This window comes from Balaenoptera ricei, chromosome X (assembly GCF_028023285.1).
Source record: "Balaenoptera ricei isolate mBalRic1 chromosome X, mBalRic1.hap2, whole genome shotgun sequence".
NCBI lineage: Eukaryota > Metazoa > Chordata > Mammalia > Artiodactyla > Balaenopteridae > Balaenoptera > Balaenoptera ricei.
The window spans coordinates 47499178-47512981 of NC_082660.1; the positions used below are offsets into that span (position 1 = coordinate 47499178).

Consider the following 13804-nt stretch of genomic DNA (forward strand, 5'->3'; position numbering starts at 1 on the left):
AAGAGCCCAACAGTCACGGACAATGGGTCACTAGTGCAGGAGGCCCATTAAAAAGCAGACACACAGGGACTTCCCTGGTGGTGCAGTGGATAGGAATCCGCCTGCCAATGCAGGGGACACGGGTTCGATCCCTGGTCCGGGAAGATCCCACATGCCGCAGAGCAACTAAGCCCGCGAGCCACAACTACTGAAGCCCGAGCACCCTAGTGCTCGTGCTCCGCAACAAGAGAAGCCATCGCAAGGAGAAGCCGGCACACCGAACAAAGAGTAGCTCCCGCTCGCCACAAAAAGAGAAAGCCCGCGCGCAGCAACGAAGACCCATCGCAGCCAGAAATAAATCGAATTAAATCTTAAAAAAAAAAAGCAGACATACAGATGGTGTTCAATGTGGCTCTGCTAACTGATGGGGTCACCCTGGGCCCTATGAAACCCTCTCATAGGTGTTCTACCCAGCCTGGGCTAACTTCCTCACCAATCAAGAGAGGCTCGAACCAAAACAAAGTAAAGCTTTCTGGGCCTTTCTGCACCTCTGTTTTCTCATCTGTAAAATGCAGGTAACCTCCACTTCATATGATATTCATTAAGTGCTTAACACACTTAGCTGTTAATACTAATGCCTAACGCCTTCTTTTAAATATTTAAAAGTACTTAGCATAATGTCTGGAACATTGTAGGCTCTTGGGGTACTATAATAACTTTCTATCATTCTTATTATTTTATTATTATTGTTATTAGGAAAACAGTAAGTGAAGTATACTTCAAAGTGTGGGCTTTAGGGACTTCCCTTAAGGTCCAGTGGTTAGGACTCTGTGCTTCCACTGCAGGAGGCGCAGGTTCGATCCCTGGTCGGAGATCTAGGATCCCACATGCTGCAAGGTGCGGCCAAAAAAAAAAAAAGTGTGGGCTAGACTGCCCAGGTTCACATCCCAGTTCTGCCACTTAATAACCTTAGGCAAATTACTTCACCTCTGTGCTGTACTTTCCTCATTTGGAAACTGAGGAATTAAATGACTGCATACATGTAAAAAACAGTGTCTAGCACACAGTAAGTGCTTGCTAGATGTTAGCTATTGTCATTACTGTTAAGACTATCATTACTTCCTTTTCTCTGGACCATCATTCCTAATCTTGTACGGCATGCCCACCTCTGTCTCTACTTTCTTCCGCTCTTCCAGATCCAGCCGGTCCTGGTCGGCCTTCTGGTCTCGATTGAACTTCTCCAGCTCCTGGGCCAGGGTAGCTGCTCTCTTGCTGGCTTCTTCTTTCAACCGGTGATATTTCTTCACCTGTGTCAGGGACAGGGAAGGAGGACAGGGATGACCAAGTCAGTCCATGTCAGCCCAGCGATCTCTCTACTCCCCACCCCCCCAAGAGCTTACCTGATTCTCCTCCAGGGTCAAATCTCTGCCCTGACTCTGACTCTCCTCTTCCATCCGTTCCTCAAACTCCTGCCGGGCTTTCTCCACTGACAGCATCTCCTTTTCCAGCTCATCCATGTCACCTTTACGCTTCTTGTAATGCTTCTGAGCATTCTGTAGGGACTTCTTGGCTGCTTCCAGCTTCTTGATTTTGTGGGAGGTATTCTCCTTGGCTTTGATGTACTGAGGCCGCTTCTGGTTCAGCTCTGAGTCCTTCTCCCTTTTGCCAGAGGGGAGGGGGGAAACCAGTTAGCACTGTGGGAGAAGGGAGGGTTCCAAGGCTTTTTAATCCAAAGGGGGCCTAAACTCCAAGCCTCAGGGAAGTGCCTAAAAGAACAAGGGCCTGATGTCCCACAGATCCTCAAAAAAGGGGCTATTCCCTAGAAATGATGGCTTCAGCCTGGCATTCCAGCCACTCTATAAGGTAAAGCTACCACCCCTGCCTCAACCCTAGCCAGGCCAGGCCCCTCAGTAACAACTCCCAAGAGTAACCTGTGTTCACGTAATCTGACTTAACCTTTTCAAATTTCTGTCCTTTAAACTTCAAGCTCCAGTTTTCCTCTTCTAGGAAGAGACTACCAGCCACGAGTGGCTTCCCATCACTTCCTCTCACTTGGCAAAGCCACCACCCCTTTCAAGTTCTCCTCTTCTGAGTACCTATCTACCCAGCGTCTGAGTACTTAAATACTCTATTTGTCTAAAATGCAAGTCAACAGATGTGCCTGATTCTAGCCAAAGCAAGTCAAGGGGAAGATAGAGAAACTAGTATAGGCACTGGGCTCTGGGCTCAGAGGAGCCCTAGGAAACAGCACAGCCTCTTGGCTTTCCACAAGTCACATGCCCAGGTCTGCCACTTACTTGATCTCCTTCTCAATCTGCTGCTGCTCCCGCATCATTTTGCCCAGCTCCTTCTTCTTCTCCTTCAGCTCATCCTCTACCTTGTCCATCCGCTTCTTGTCCTTCTCGATCTCCTTGTTCTTAGAGGCCAGTTCTTTGTTGAGCTTCTCGATTTCCACTTCATTATGATAAAGTTTGAAAAGTTGCAACTGTACCTGAGCTCGCACCACCTCATCCTTCAGGCGCTGGTAGCGGTCAGCCTGTGCAAATAGGGGTGTGGAGGCAGGGGTGCATCAGTAAGGCACTGGCTTCAATCTGGCCTCTCAGAGCCCAGAGGCAACCTGGCCACCTACCTCTTCTTTTTCTTGTTTGGCCTCCTTGCGTTCAGCTGCGATGTTTTTTTTGCGATGGTAATTAAACTGCGTGTCCTCTTCAGCTTTCACCATTTCCTTTTTTCGCTTGTCATATTCCTGGGCCAGCTCCCCAGAGCGACTGATCTCTTCAAAAAGAGCTGTCCTCTCTTTGGGATTCTTCATGGCAATAGATTCCACAGCGCCCTAGTAAAGGTCAAAACACTCTCCCCACTTAGACCCTAGCCAGTCCAGTTCCCGCTACCCACTCCCACTCAATCCTTCAGAAAAAGTTCACTGATCCCTTCCCCACACTGGGTGGCACATTTCACCATTGAGCTTTGAGGACACATTCCCTGCCTTTTGAGGTACATGGGGAACAGAAGAGATAGAAGCAGAGACAACACCGTGTGTTACATACAATGACAGCAGTAGCACAGAAAAAGAACTAAATGAAGCTTGAGGGTAGGAGACTGGTAGGGGTACCTATGTAGGAAGGTTTCCCAAAGGTGACATCTAAGCTGAGTTTGGAAGATGGGGAAGAAACTAATCAAGAAAGTAAGAGAGACGAGGTTATTCCACGTAGAGGAAAATTAATATTGCAAAGGCCTGCAGGCCAAAGAAAGCAGGTGAATTTGGGGAACTGTAAAAGGCTTAATTAGGCTGGAAGGCAGGGCTAGAAGGGAAGAGTAATGGCATATGAGGCTAGTGAGGTGAGCAAGAACCAAAGGGTGTTGTTTCATGAATGATAGGAGTTGGATTTCATGCTAAGGCAATGGTTCTCAAACTTTAGTGTGCATCATAATAACCTGGAGAGCCCGGGAAAACACAAATTGCTGGGCCCCACCCCATACTCTCTGCCCCTATAGGTCTGGGGTAGGGCCTGAGAATGTGCATTTCTAACATGTCCCCAGTTGATGCCGATCTGGAGACTACAATTTGAGAACTGCCATCAGAAGGCAATGAGAAATCACTGAAATGTTTTAAGGAGAGGAGGGAAAGAAACATATTTGTGCTCCCATAAGATGATCCTGGCCTAGGGGATGAACAGGAAGGGGCCAGACTGGAGTCGGGAAGCCCAGTGAGGAAGCCGTTACATTAGTTCAGGGGAGAGATGATGAAGCCAGAGATGCAGCAGGTCCAGTGGGGATAGGACAAAAAGCAGGTAGCCAATAATTGTTAAAAATGCCCACCTGGAAGACGAGGAAGTTACGAGCTTTGATAAGAATGCCCAACTTCTCTAATTCCTCACTGTATTCATGTAGCTGGACCACTTTGTTGTTGATCTTGTACTCAGAGGAACCCCCTACAAGACAATGCATGAGTCAGCCGAGGGTTAGGCCTCCCTCCTACCCCAACAAACTAGTCTAGCCACCCCCCGATGCTCGTGGACCCAAGGAGCACCTCTGGCCAGCCTCACCCACCAACAATGACACGGGCAAAGGTGCGGTCCTCAGCACCCTCCTCAGAGTAGACCATGCTGACAAAGGCCCGGTTGGCAGCTGGCTTGCCCACAGGAGCTCCATGGATCAGGTCCCTCAGGGTCTTTACCCGCAGGTTGCTGGTTTTCTCACCCAACACAAAGCTGATGGCATCCATGAGATTTGACTTACCTAAGGGAGGACAGGACAAAGTAGAGGAGGGGAAGTCAGGAAGAAGGGGAGAGGAAAAGGAATAAAGGAGACATTGACAAGAACATAAATGTTCCCTAATCACTCAGTGCACAGACTAACAGGAGGACAAAATACTGCTTTGCCCCTGTAAAGATTGGGCCTGACCAAAGCCCTGGATCAAAGGCTTAGAAAAACAGCTCCTTTGCAGTTACCACTTACAGCAGCCAAAAACTAGAACCCCATCTAAGGAAATGGTATATTCACAGAATAAATCGTTCTACAACATTTTTTTTTTTTTTTGGCCATGCCGCGCAGCATGTGGGATCTTAGTTCCCCAACCAGGGATCGAACCCAGGCCCCCTGCATTGGAAGTGTGGAGTATTAGCCAGGAAAGTCCCTCTACAACCTTTGATGACATGGGAAAATACCCACAATAGGAGAAACAAGCATGATAGAAAACTCAACATAGTTTGATCTCAACCAAGTTTAAAAAAAAAAACACACAAAACAAAAAAACACACAGGGGCTGAGGGAAGGGGGAAAATGCAGAGCTATTATTTGATGAGTATAGTCTCAGTTTTGCAAGATGAAAAAGTTCAGAAGATTGATTGCACAAAAATGTGAATATATTTAACACTACTGAACTGTACACTCAAAAATGGTTAAAATGGTAAATTTTATGTTATGTGTATTTTAACATAATTTTTTTTAAAAAGGCATATTCCTATAGTGATACAACATGAAGCACACAGCATCACCTATGAAGTATCTTACCAAAAATATTTGACCTGAATCTAAACAAACCTTTAGACCTACCTTCCAGTTTATAGGAAATACAGCAGTTAGAGAAACATGGTAAATGACACCATGAAAAAACCTTAAGACAAACACAGAATGTGGGATATTCTACAAGACAACTGGTCTGGTCTTTTCAAAAAGTCAATGGCTTTTGGGGAGAACCATTCCAGGATACAGAGATTACTGAGACATAAGCAAAGGCAGCACACAACCTTTGATTGGATTCTGGTTCCAAAAAGATCCCAAAAAGACATTTTGGGGAGCAATTTGGGAAGCTTGAATATAAACTGGATAACTGATGACATGAGGAAATTAATTCTCTCAGGTGTGATAACAGTATACTGGTAAACAGGAGAATGGTGATCTTAGTAGATGAATGCTGAATCCTTTAGGGGTGAAACGTCATCATGTCTGCAATTTACTTTCAAATGACTAAGTAAAACACAGGTGTAGGTTTGAAAAGTTTCATAATCAAAACTTGGGGGGACTTCCCTGGTGATCCAGTGGTTAAGAATCCGTCTTGCAATGCAGGGGATGCCAGTTCGATCCCTGGTAGGGGAACTAAGATCCCACATGCCGCGGGGCAACTAAGCCCGCATGCCACAACTAGAGAGCCCATGCAGTGCAACTAATGAGCCCACGTGCCACAACTAGAGAGAAGCCCACACACTGCAACGAAGAGCCTGCACACTGCAACGAAAGATCCTGCATGCCACAACTAAGACCCAATGCAGCCAAAAAATAAATTAAAAAAAAAAAAAAAAAAAAAAAAAAAACTTGGGGAGAGGGAAAGGCATAAAAATATAAACAGTATAACAGTGGTCATTTCTGGGAAAGAAAATAGGTAACAAGTCAGGGAAGGGAGAGAATCTTCTTTTTTTACTGTATATCCTTTGGGATTTTCTGAATTTTATACCATGTGCATATATTCACTACTCAAATAAATAAATAAGGCTTTTAACATTAAGAGTGATTATCTTTTCAGTAGTGGAGTCACAGTTTTTACTTTCTCTATTTTAGACTCAGAAAAAAATATATTTAAAAAAATTTAGACTGGGGTTGGGGGTAGGGAATAGTTTAATCTCTATAAATTCTATCTCAAGATTCCCCCCAACATGCTATCTGACCTTGAACTGAGGACCTGATTCCTAAAACCCTTCTACCCAGCTATAAAAATGGCAGCCCAGGTCCTTCCACAGAGGCAGTACAAGACAGTGATTAAGAGCTTGGGTTCTAGTCCAACAGACCAGGTTCTAATCTTAGTTTCACCACTTTTAGCAGACCTTCCTTTCCCTCACCTGCAAAATCTGAAAAACCATGACTCATGGGTAAAGCATCTAAAACAATGGTTGGCACATAGTTCTCTGTGGGAGTGGCGGGAGCACAGGTATGACAGGCACAGGTTCTGATCCTGGCTCTGAGAATCAAGTGTGCAAGTGATCACAACTCTTTGTGCCTGGATCTTCTCATCGATAAAACAAAGATAATGGTATCTCCCTCCTAGGGTCATTGTGAGAATTTAAATGTAAAGTGTCTTAATAAATAAAGTACTTGCCACACAGTGAATGCTCAATAAATGGCAATCCTATCCTAACCAGGTCTGGACTCTTAGCCTAGTCTCTCTTATCACAGCAGGACAGGCACATCATGCAGACCAGGAGTCAGCCTTTTAGGCACTCATTTCCAACTTCTGGGCTTCTCCCATGCTCTCCAAGGATGGCAAGAACATCTCACAACCAAAGGCCTCCCTACTCTCAATCATTCAATATTGTAAACATTTTTATAACATGCATTATGACCTGAACAATGATATAATGTTTCAAGGAATGTCTTCTTTGGGGCACTCCATAGACCAGTGATGAAGATACAAAACAGAATAAATGTTAACATGTAGAAAGTGTCTACTGTGTGGCAGAGAGGAATTCACTGAGGGGAATCAAAGAATGCCTCGTGGAGCTGGGCACTGAAGAATGGGGTCGGATGTAAGCCTGACATCTACTCGAAGAATGAGGAAGAAGGCGGTCTCTTCCCCCTCCCCAACTTTCCTTTGATTATAAAAATGTAGCTCAACTTAATCCTTGGAGCAGAGCTCCCTCGCCTTCCCACTTGTATCCCTCACAAGCATCCTATAAATCTACTTCTTGCCTGTCAAAAAAAAAAAAAAAAAAAAAAAAGAACGGGGTAAGGGAGGGCCAGTCAGACCAAGGGCCTTTTCGGAATACCTGGGTATACAAATTTACCCATGTTGGGGAGACTGAATGCCAAGAGGTGCATCTCAGCTCTTTCCACAGGGGCCACCACACCAAAATCCTAAGAAACTGCAGTGGAACCCCAAGCATTAGCCATCTAGGCCAGTAGTTCTCAAATGAGGTGGGGGAGGGTGGAGTGATTTTGCCCCTCCCCCCTGGGGACATCTGGTAATGTCTGTAGACATTTTTGATTGTCACACCTGGAGGGGGTGGGGGAGTTGCTACTGTCACCTAGTGGGTAAAAGCCAAGGATGCCACTAAACATCCTACAAGGACGGACCCCACAGCAAAGCATTATCTCACTGGAAATGTCAACAGTGCTGCTGTTGAGAAACCCTGCTTAATAGAGAGCCATATCTAGGCAAGACTCCAGGGAAGGTCATCAGTTACAGCTACTTCAGCAAGGGCAGTCCCTCAGGCTAGAAAGTGATTCAGCTAGAACACCTCTGAGGTGAAGGAACACAGCAGGATTCCAAACAGATCTCTAATGTCCGTAGATGGGAGGACTCCAGGGTGTATAATTTAGAGATGGGGAATTTAGATATGAAATAGAGGCCTTATCTGACTAGCCTTTCTTTCTTCCTTTCCTTCCTTTTTCTTTCTTTTTATTTTTTCCTCCCAGTTTTAACAAGATATAACTGACATACAACGCTGTATTACTTTCAGGTGTACAACATGATTCTGTATTTGTATATATTGCAAAATGGTTGCCACAATAAGTTTAGTTAACATCCATCACCTCACAGTTAATTTTTTTCTTGTGACTTTTTTAAGATCCACTTTAAAATATACAAAATAGCAAAAAACCACAGTTACAGAAAGATAGAGAAGATGAAAAGGCAGAGGGCTATGTACCAGATGAAGGAACAAGAAAAAACCCCAGAAAAACAACTAAATGAAGTGGAGATAGGCAACCTTCCAGAAAAAGAATTCAGAATAATGATAGTGAAGATGATCCAGGACCTTGGAATAAGAATGGAGGCAAAGATTGAGAAGATGCAAGAAATGATTAACAAAGACCTAGAAGAATTAAAGAACAAACAAACAGAGATGACCAATACAATAACTGAAATGAAAACTACACTAGAAGGAATCAATAGCAGAATAACTGAGGCAGAAGAACGGATAAGTGACCTGGAAGACAGAATGATGGAATTCACTGCTGCGGAACAGACTAAAGAAAAAAGAATGAAAAGAAATGAAGACAGCCTAAGAGACCTCTGGGACAACATTAAACGCAACAACATTCGCATTATAGGGGTCCCAGAAGGAGAAGAGAGAGAGAAAGGACCAGAGAAAATATTTGAAGAGATTATAGTCGAAAACTTCCCTAACATGGGAAAGGAAATAGCCACCCAAGTCCAGGAAGCGCAGAGAGTCCCATACAGGATAAACCCAAGGAGAAACACGCCGAGACACATAGTAATCAAAGTGGCAAAAATTAAAGACAAAGAAAAATTATTGAAAGCAGCAAGGGAAAAACGACAAATAACATACAAGGGAACTCCCATAAGGTTAACAGCTGATTTCTCAGCAGAAACTCTGCAAGCCAGAAGGGAGTGGCATGATATACTTAAAGTGATGAAAGGGAAGAACCTACAACCAAGATTACTCTACCCGGCAAGGATCTCATTTAGATTTGATGGAGAAATCAAAAGCTTTACAGACAAGCAAAAGCTAAGAGAATTCAGCACCACCAAACCAGCTCTACAACAAATGCTAAAGGAACTTCTCTAAGTGGGAAACACAAGAGAAGAAAAGGACCTACAAAAACAAACACAAAACAATTAAGAAAATGGTCATAGGAACATACATATCGATAATTACCTTAAACGTGAATGGATTAAATGCCCCAACCAAAAGACATAGACTGGCTGAATGGATACAAAAACAAGACCCATATATATGCTGTCTACAAGAGACCCACTTTAGACCTAGGGACACATACAGACTGAAAGTGATGGGATGGAAAAAGATATTCCATGCAAATGGAAATCAAAAGAAAGCTGGAGTAGCTATACTCATATCAGATAAAATAGACTTTAAATTAAAGAATGTTACAAGAGACAAGGAAGGACACTACATAATGATCCAGGGATCAATCCAAGAAGAAGATATAACAATTATAAATATATATGCACCCAACATAGGAGCACCTCAATACATAAGGCAACTGCTAACAGCTATAAAAGAGGAAATCGACAGTAACACAATAATAGTGGGGGACTTTAACACCTCACTTACACCAATGGACAGATCATCCAAAATGAAAATAAATAAGGAAACAGAAGCTTTAAATGACACAATAGACCAGATAGATTTAATTGATATATATCGGACATTCCATCCAAAAACAGCAGATTACACGTTCTTCTCAAGTGCGCACGGAACATTCTCCAGGATAGATCACATCTTGGGTCACAAATCAAGCCTCAGTAAATTTAAGAAAATTGAAATCATATCAAGCATCTTTTCTGACCACAACGCTATGAGATTAGAAATGAATTACAGGGAAAAAAACGTTAAAAGGACAAACACATGGAGGCTAAACAATACGTTACTAAATAACCAAGAGATCACTGAAGAAATCAAAGAGGAAATCAAAAAATACCTAGAGACAAATGACAATGAAAACACGACGACCCAAAACCTATGGGATGCAGCAAAAGCAGTTCTAAGAGGGAAGTTTATAGCTATACAAGCCTACCTAAAGAAACAAGAAAAAGCTCAAGTAAACAATCTAACCTTACACTTAAAGAAACTAGAGAAAGAAGAACAAACAAAACCCAAAGTTAGCAGAAGGAAAGAAATCATAAAGATCAGAGCAGAAATAAATGAAATAGAAACAAAGAAAACAATAGCAAAGATCAATAAAACTAAAAGTTGGTTCTTTGAGAAGATAAACAAAATTGATAAACCATTAGCCAGACTCATCAAGAAAAAGAGGGAGAGGACTCAAATCAATAAAATCAGAAATGAAAAAGGAGAAGTTACAACAGACACTGCAGAAATACAAAGCATCCTAAGAGACTACTACAAGCAACTTTATGCCAATAAAATGGACAACCTGGAAGAAATGGACAAATTCTTAGAAAGGTATAACCTTCCAAGACTGAACCAGGAAGAAATAGAAAATATGAACAGACCAATCACAAGTAATGAAATCGAAACTGTGATTAAAAATCTTCCAACAAACAAAAGTCCAGGACCAGATGGCTTCACAGGTGAATTCTATCAAACATTTAGAGAAGAGCTAACACCCATCCTTCTCAAACTCTTCCAAAAAATTGCAGAGGAAGGAACACTCCCAAACTCATTCTATGAGGCCACCATCACCCTGATACCAAAACCAGACAAAGACACTACAAAAAAAGAAAATTACAGACCAATATCACTGATGAATATAGATGCAAAAATCCTCAACAAAATACTAGCAAACAGAATCCAACAACACATTAAAAGGATCATACACCACGATCAAGTGGGATTTATCCCAGGGATGCAAGGATTCTTCAATATACGCAAATCAATCAATGTGATACACCATATTAACAAATTGAAGAATAAAAACCATATGATCATCTCAATAGATGCAGAAAAAGCTTTTGACAAAATTCAACACCCATTTCTGATAAAAACTCTCCAGAAAGTGGGCATAGAGGGAACCTACCTCAACATAATAAAGGCCATATATGACAAACCCACAGCAAACATCATTCTCAATGGTGAAAAACTGAAAGCATTTCCTCTAAGATCAGGAACGAGACAAGGATGTCCACTCTCACCACTATTATTCAACATAGTTTTGGAAGTCCTAGCCACGGCAATCAGAGAAGAAAAAGAAATAAAAGGAATACAAATTGGAAAAGAAGAAGTAAAACTGTCACTGTTTGCGGATGACATGATACTATACATAGAGAATCCTAAAACTGCCACCAGAAAACTGCTAGAGCTAATTAATGAATATGGTAAAGTTGCAGGATACAAAATTAATGCACAGAAATCTCTTGCATTCCTATACACTAATGATGAAAAATCTGAAAGAGAAATTATGGAAACACTCCCATTTACCATTGCAACAAAAAGAATAAAATACCTAGGAATAAACCTACCTAGGGAGACAAAAGACCTGTATGCAGAAAACTATAAGACACTGATGAAAGAAATTAAAGATGATACCAACAGATGGAGAGATATACCATGTTCTTGGATTGGAAGAATCAACATTGTGAAAATGAGTATACTACCCAAAGCAATCTACAGATTCAATGCAATCCCTATCAAATTACCAATGGCATTTTTTACGGAGCTAGAACAAATCATCTTAAAATTTGTATGGAGACACAAAAGACCCCGAATAGGCAAAGCAGTCTTGAGGCAAAAAAACGGAGCTGGAGGAATCAGACTCCCTGACTTCAGACTATACTACAAAGCTACAGTAATCAAGACAATATGGTACTGGCACAAAAACAGAAACATAGATCAGTGGAACAAGATAGAAAGCCCAGAGATTAACCCACGCACCTATGGTCAACTAATCTATGACAAAGGAGGCAAAGATATACAATGGAGAAAAGACAGTCTCTTCAATAAGTGGTGCTGGGAAAACTGGACAGCTACATGTAAAAGAATGAAATTAGAATACTCCCTAACACCATACACAAAAATAAACTCAAAATGGATTAGAGACCTAAATATAAGACTGGACACTATAAAACTCTTAGAGGAAAACATAGGAAGAACACTCTTTGACATAAATCACAGCAAGATCTTTTTTGATCCACCTCCTAGAGTAATGGAAATAAAAACAAAAATAAACAAATGGGACCTAATGAAAGTTCAAAGCTTTTGCACAGCAAAGGAAACCATAAACAAGACGAAAAGACAACCCTCAGAATGGGAGAAAATATTTGCAAATGAATCAACGGACAAAGGATTAATCTCCAAAATATATAAACAGCTCATTCAGCTCAATATCAAAGAAACAAACACCCCAATCCAAAAATGGGCAGAAGACCTAAATAGACATGTCTCCAAAGAAGACATACAGATGGCCACGAAGCACATGAGAAGATGCTCAACATCACTAATTATTAGAGAAATGCAAATCAAAACTACAATGAGGTATCACCTCACTCCTGTTAGAATGGGCATCATCAGAAAATCTACAAACAACAAATGCTGGAGAGGGTGTGGTGAAAAGGGAACCCTCTTGCACTGTTGGTGGGAATGTAAATTGATACAGCCACTATGGAGAACAATATGGAGGTTCCTTAAAAAACTAAAAATAGAATTACCATATGACCCAGCAATCCCACTACTGGGCATATACCCAGAGAAAACCGTAATTCAAAAAGACACATGCACCCGAATGTTCATTGCAGCACTATTTACAATAGCCAGGTCATGGAAGCAACCTAAATGCCCATCAACAGACGAATGGATAAAGAAGATGTGGTACATATATACAATGGAATATTACTCAGCCATAAAAAGGAACGAAATTGAGTCATTTGTTGAGACGTGGATGGATCTAGAGACTGTCATACAGAGTGAAGTAAGTCAGAAAGAGAAAAACAAATATCGTATATTAATGCATGTATGCGGAACCTAGAAAAATGGTACAGATGAGCCAGTTTGCAGGGCAGAAGTTGAGACACAGATGTAGAGAATGGACATATGGACACCAAGGGGGGAAAACTGCGGTGGGGTGGGGATGGTGGTGTGCTGAATTGGGCGATTGGGATTGACATGTATACACTGATGTGTATAAAACTGATGCCTAATAAGAACCTGCAGTATAAAAAAACAAACAAAACAACTAATACTAAACTTTCATTGGGCTATTTGTATGGAAACATGTTAATATAAATGTTTCAGACATTACATGAAATTTCTAAAAATCTTATATTTGTATTTGTATGGAAATATGTATGGAAATATGTTAATATAAATGTTTCAGACATTACATGAAATTTCTAAAAATCATATTTGTATTTGTATGGAAATATGTATGGAAATATGTTAATATAAATGTTTCAGACATTAAAAAAAAAATATATATATATATATACAAAATATACAATACAGTACTGTTAACTAATGACCATTCTTCCTAAAAAGCCATCCAAGTCACTCTATCACATCACTGTATCACATCAATCCTGCACAGCACTTATCACAGCCGAAAAATAACTTATTTCCTCCTTTATTATCGTCTTTCCCCTCTGGAATGTAAGTTCTCCGAAAGCATGGCTTATTCTGTTCTCGGCTGTTTCCACAGCACCTTGACTGAATAACTCCTTATAAAGCAGTAAGCATTCAATAAATTTGACGAGCGAATGAGTTCTGACTTTTGACGGTTTCAGTGGTAGGAAAGGCATGCCTCGAATTCGAGGCATCCCCACCTCTCAGTTGAGGCCGGGGAGTCGAGACCCCAAGCACTCCGGAGACGCGAGCTCGGAGTCCGAAATTCAAAAGTGCCGCCTCCAGAGAAGAGTTTTTAAAAGAAAAAAAAAAAAAAAAAAAAGGAATTGGAG

At 41.5% G+C, this 13804-nt stretch overlaps 1 protein-coding gene across 2 annotated transcripts in view; it reads right to left on the bottom strand.

The window, feature by feature from the left end:
• Positions 1-13804, bottom strand: part of SMC1A (structural maintenance of chromosomes 1A) — a 37445-nt gene that overhangs the window by 22842 nt on the left and 799 nt on the right. The window contains exons 2-7 of one of the 2 annotated variants that reach the window (XM_059911485.1): positions 4030-4218; positions 3799-3911; positions 2609-2812; positions 2277-2515; positions 1380-1638; positions 1146-1286 (exon numbers count right to left, since the gene is read on the bottom strand). In XM_059911485.1, the coding sequence (XP_059767468.1) occupies positions 1146-1286; positions 1380-1638; positions 2277-2515; positions 2609-2812; positions 3799-3911; positions 4030-4218 (1145 nt within the window). The remainder of the gene's footprint in view (positions 1-1145; positions 1287-1379; positions 1639-2276; positions 2516-2608; positions 2813-3798; positions 3912-4029; positions 4219-13804) is intronic. The other variant, XM_059911486.1, reaches the window with a different exon arrangement.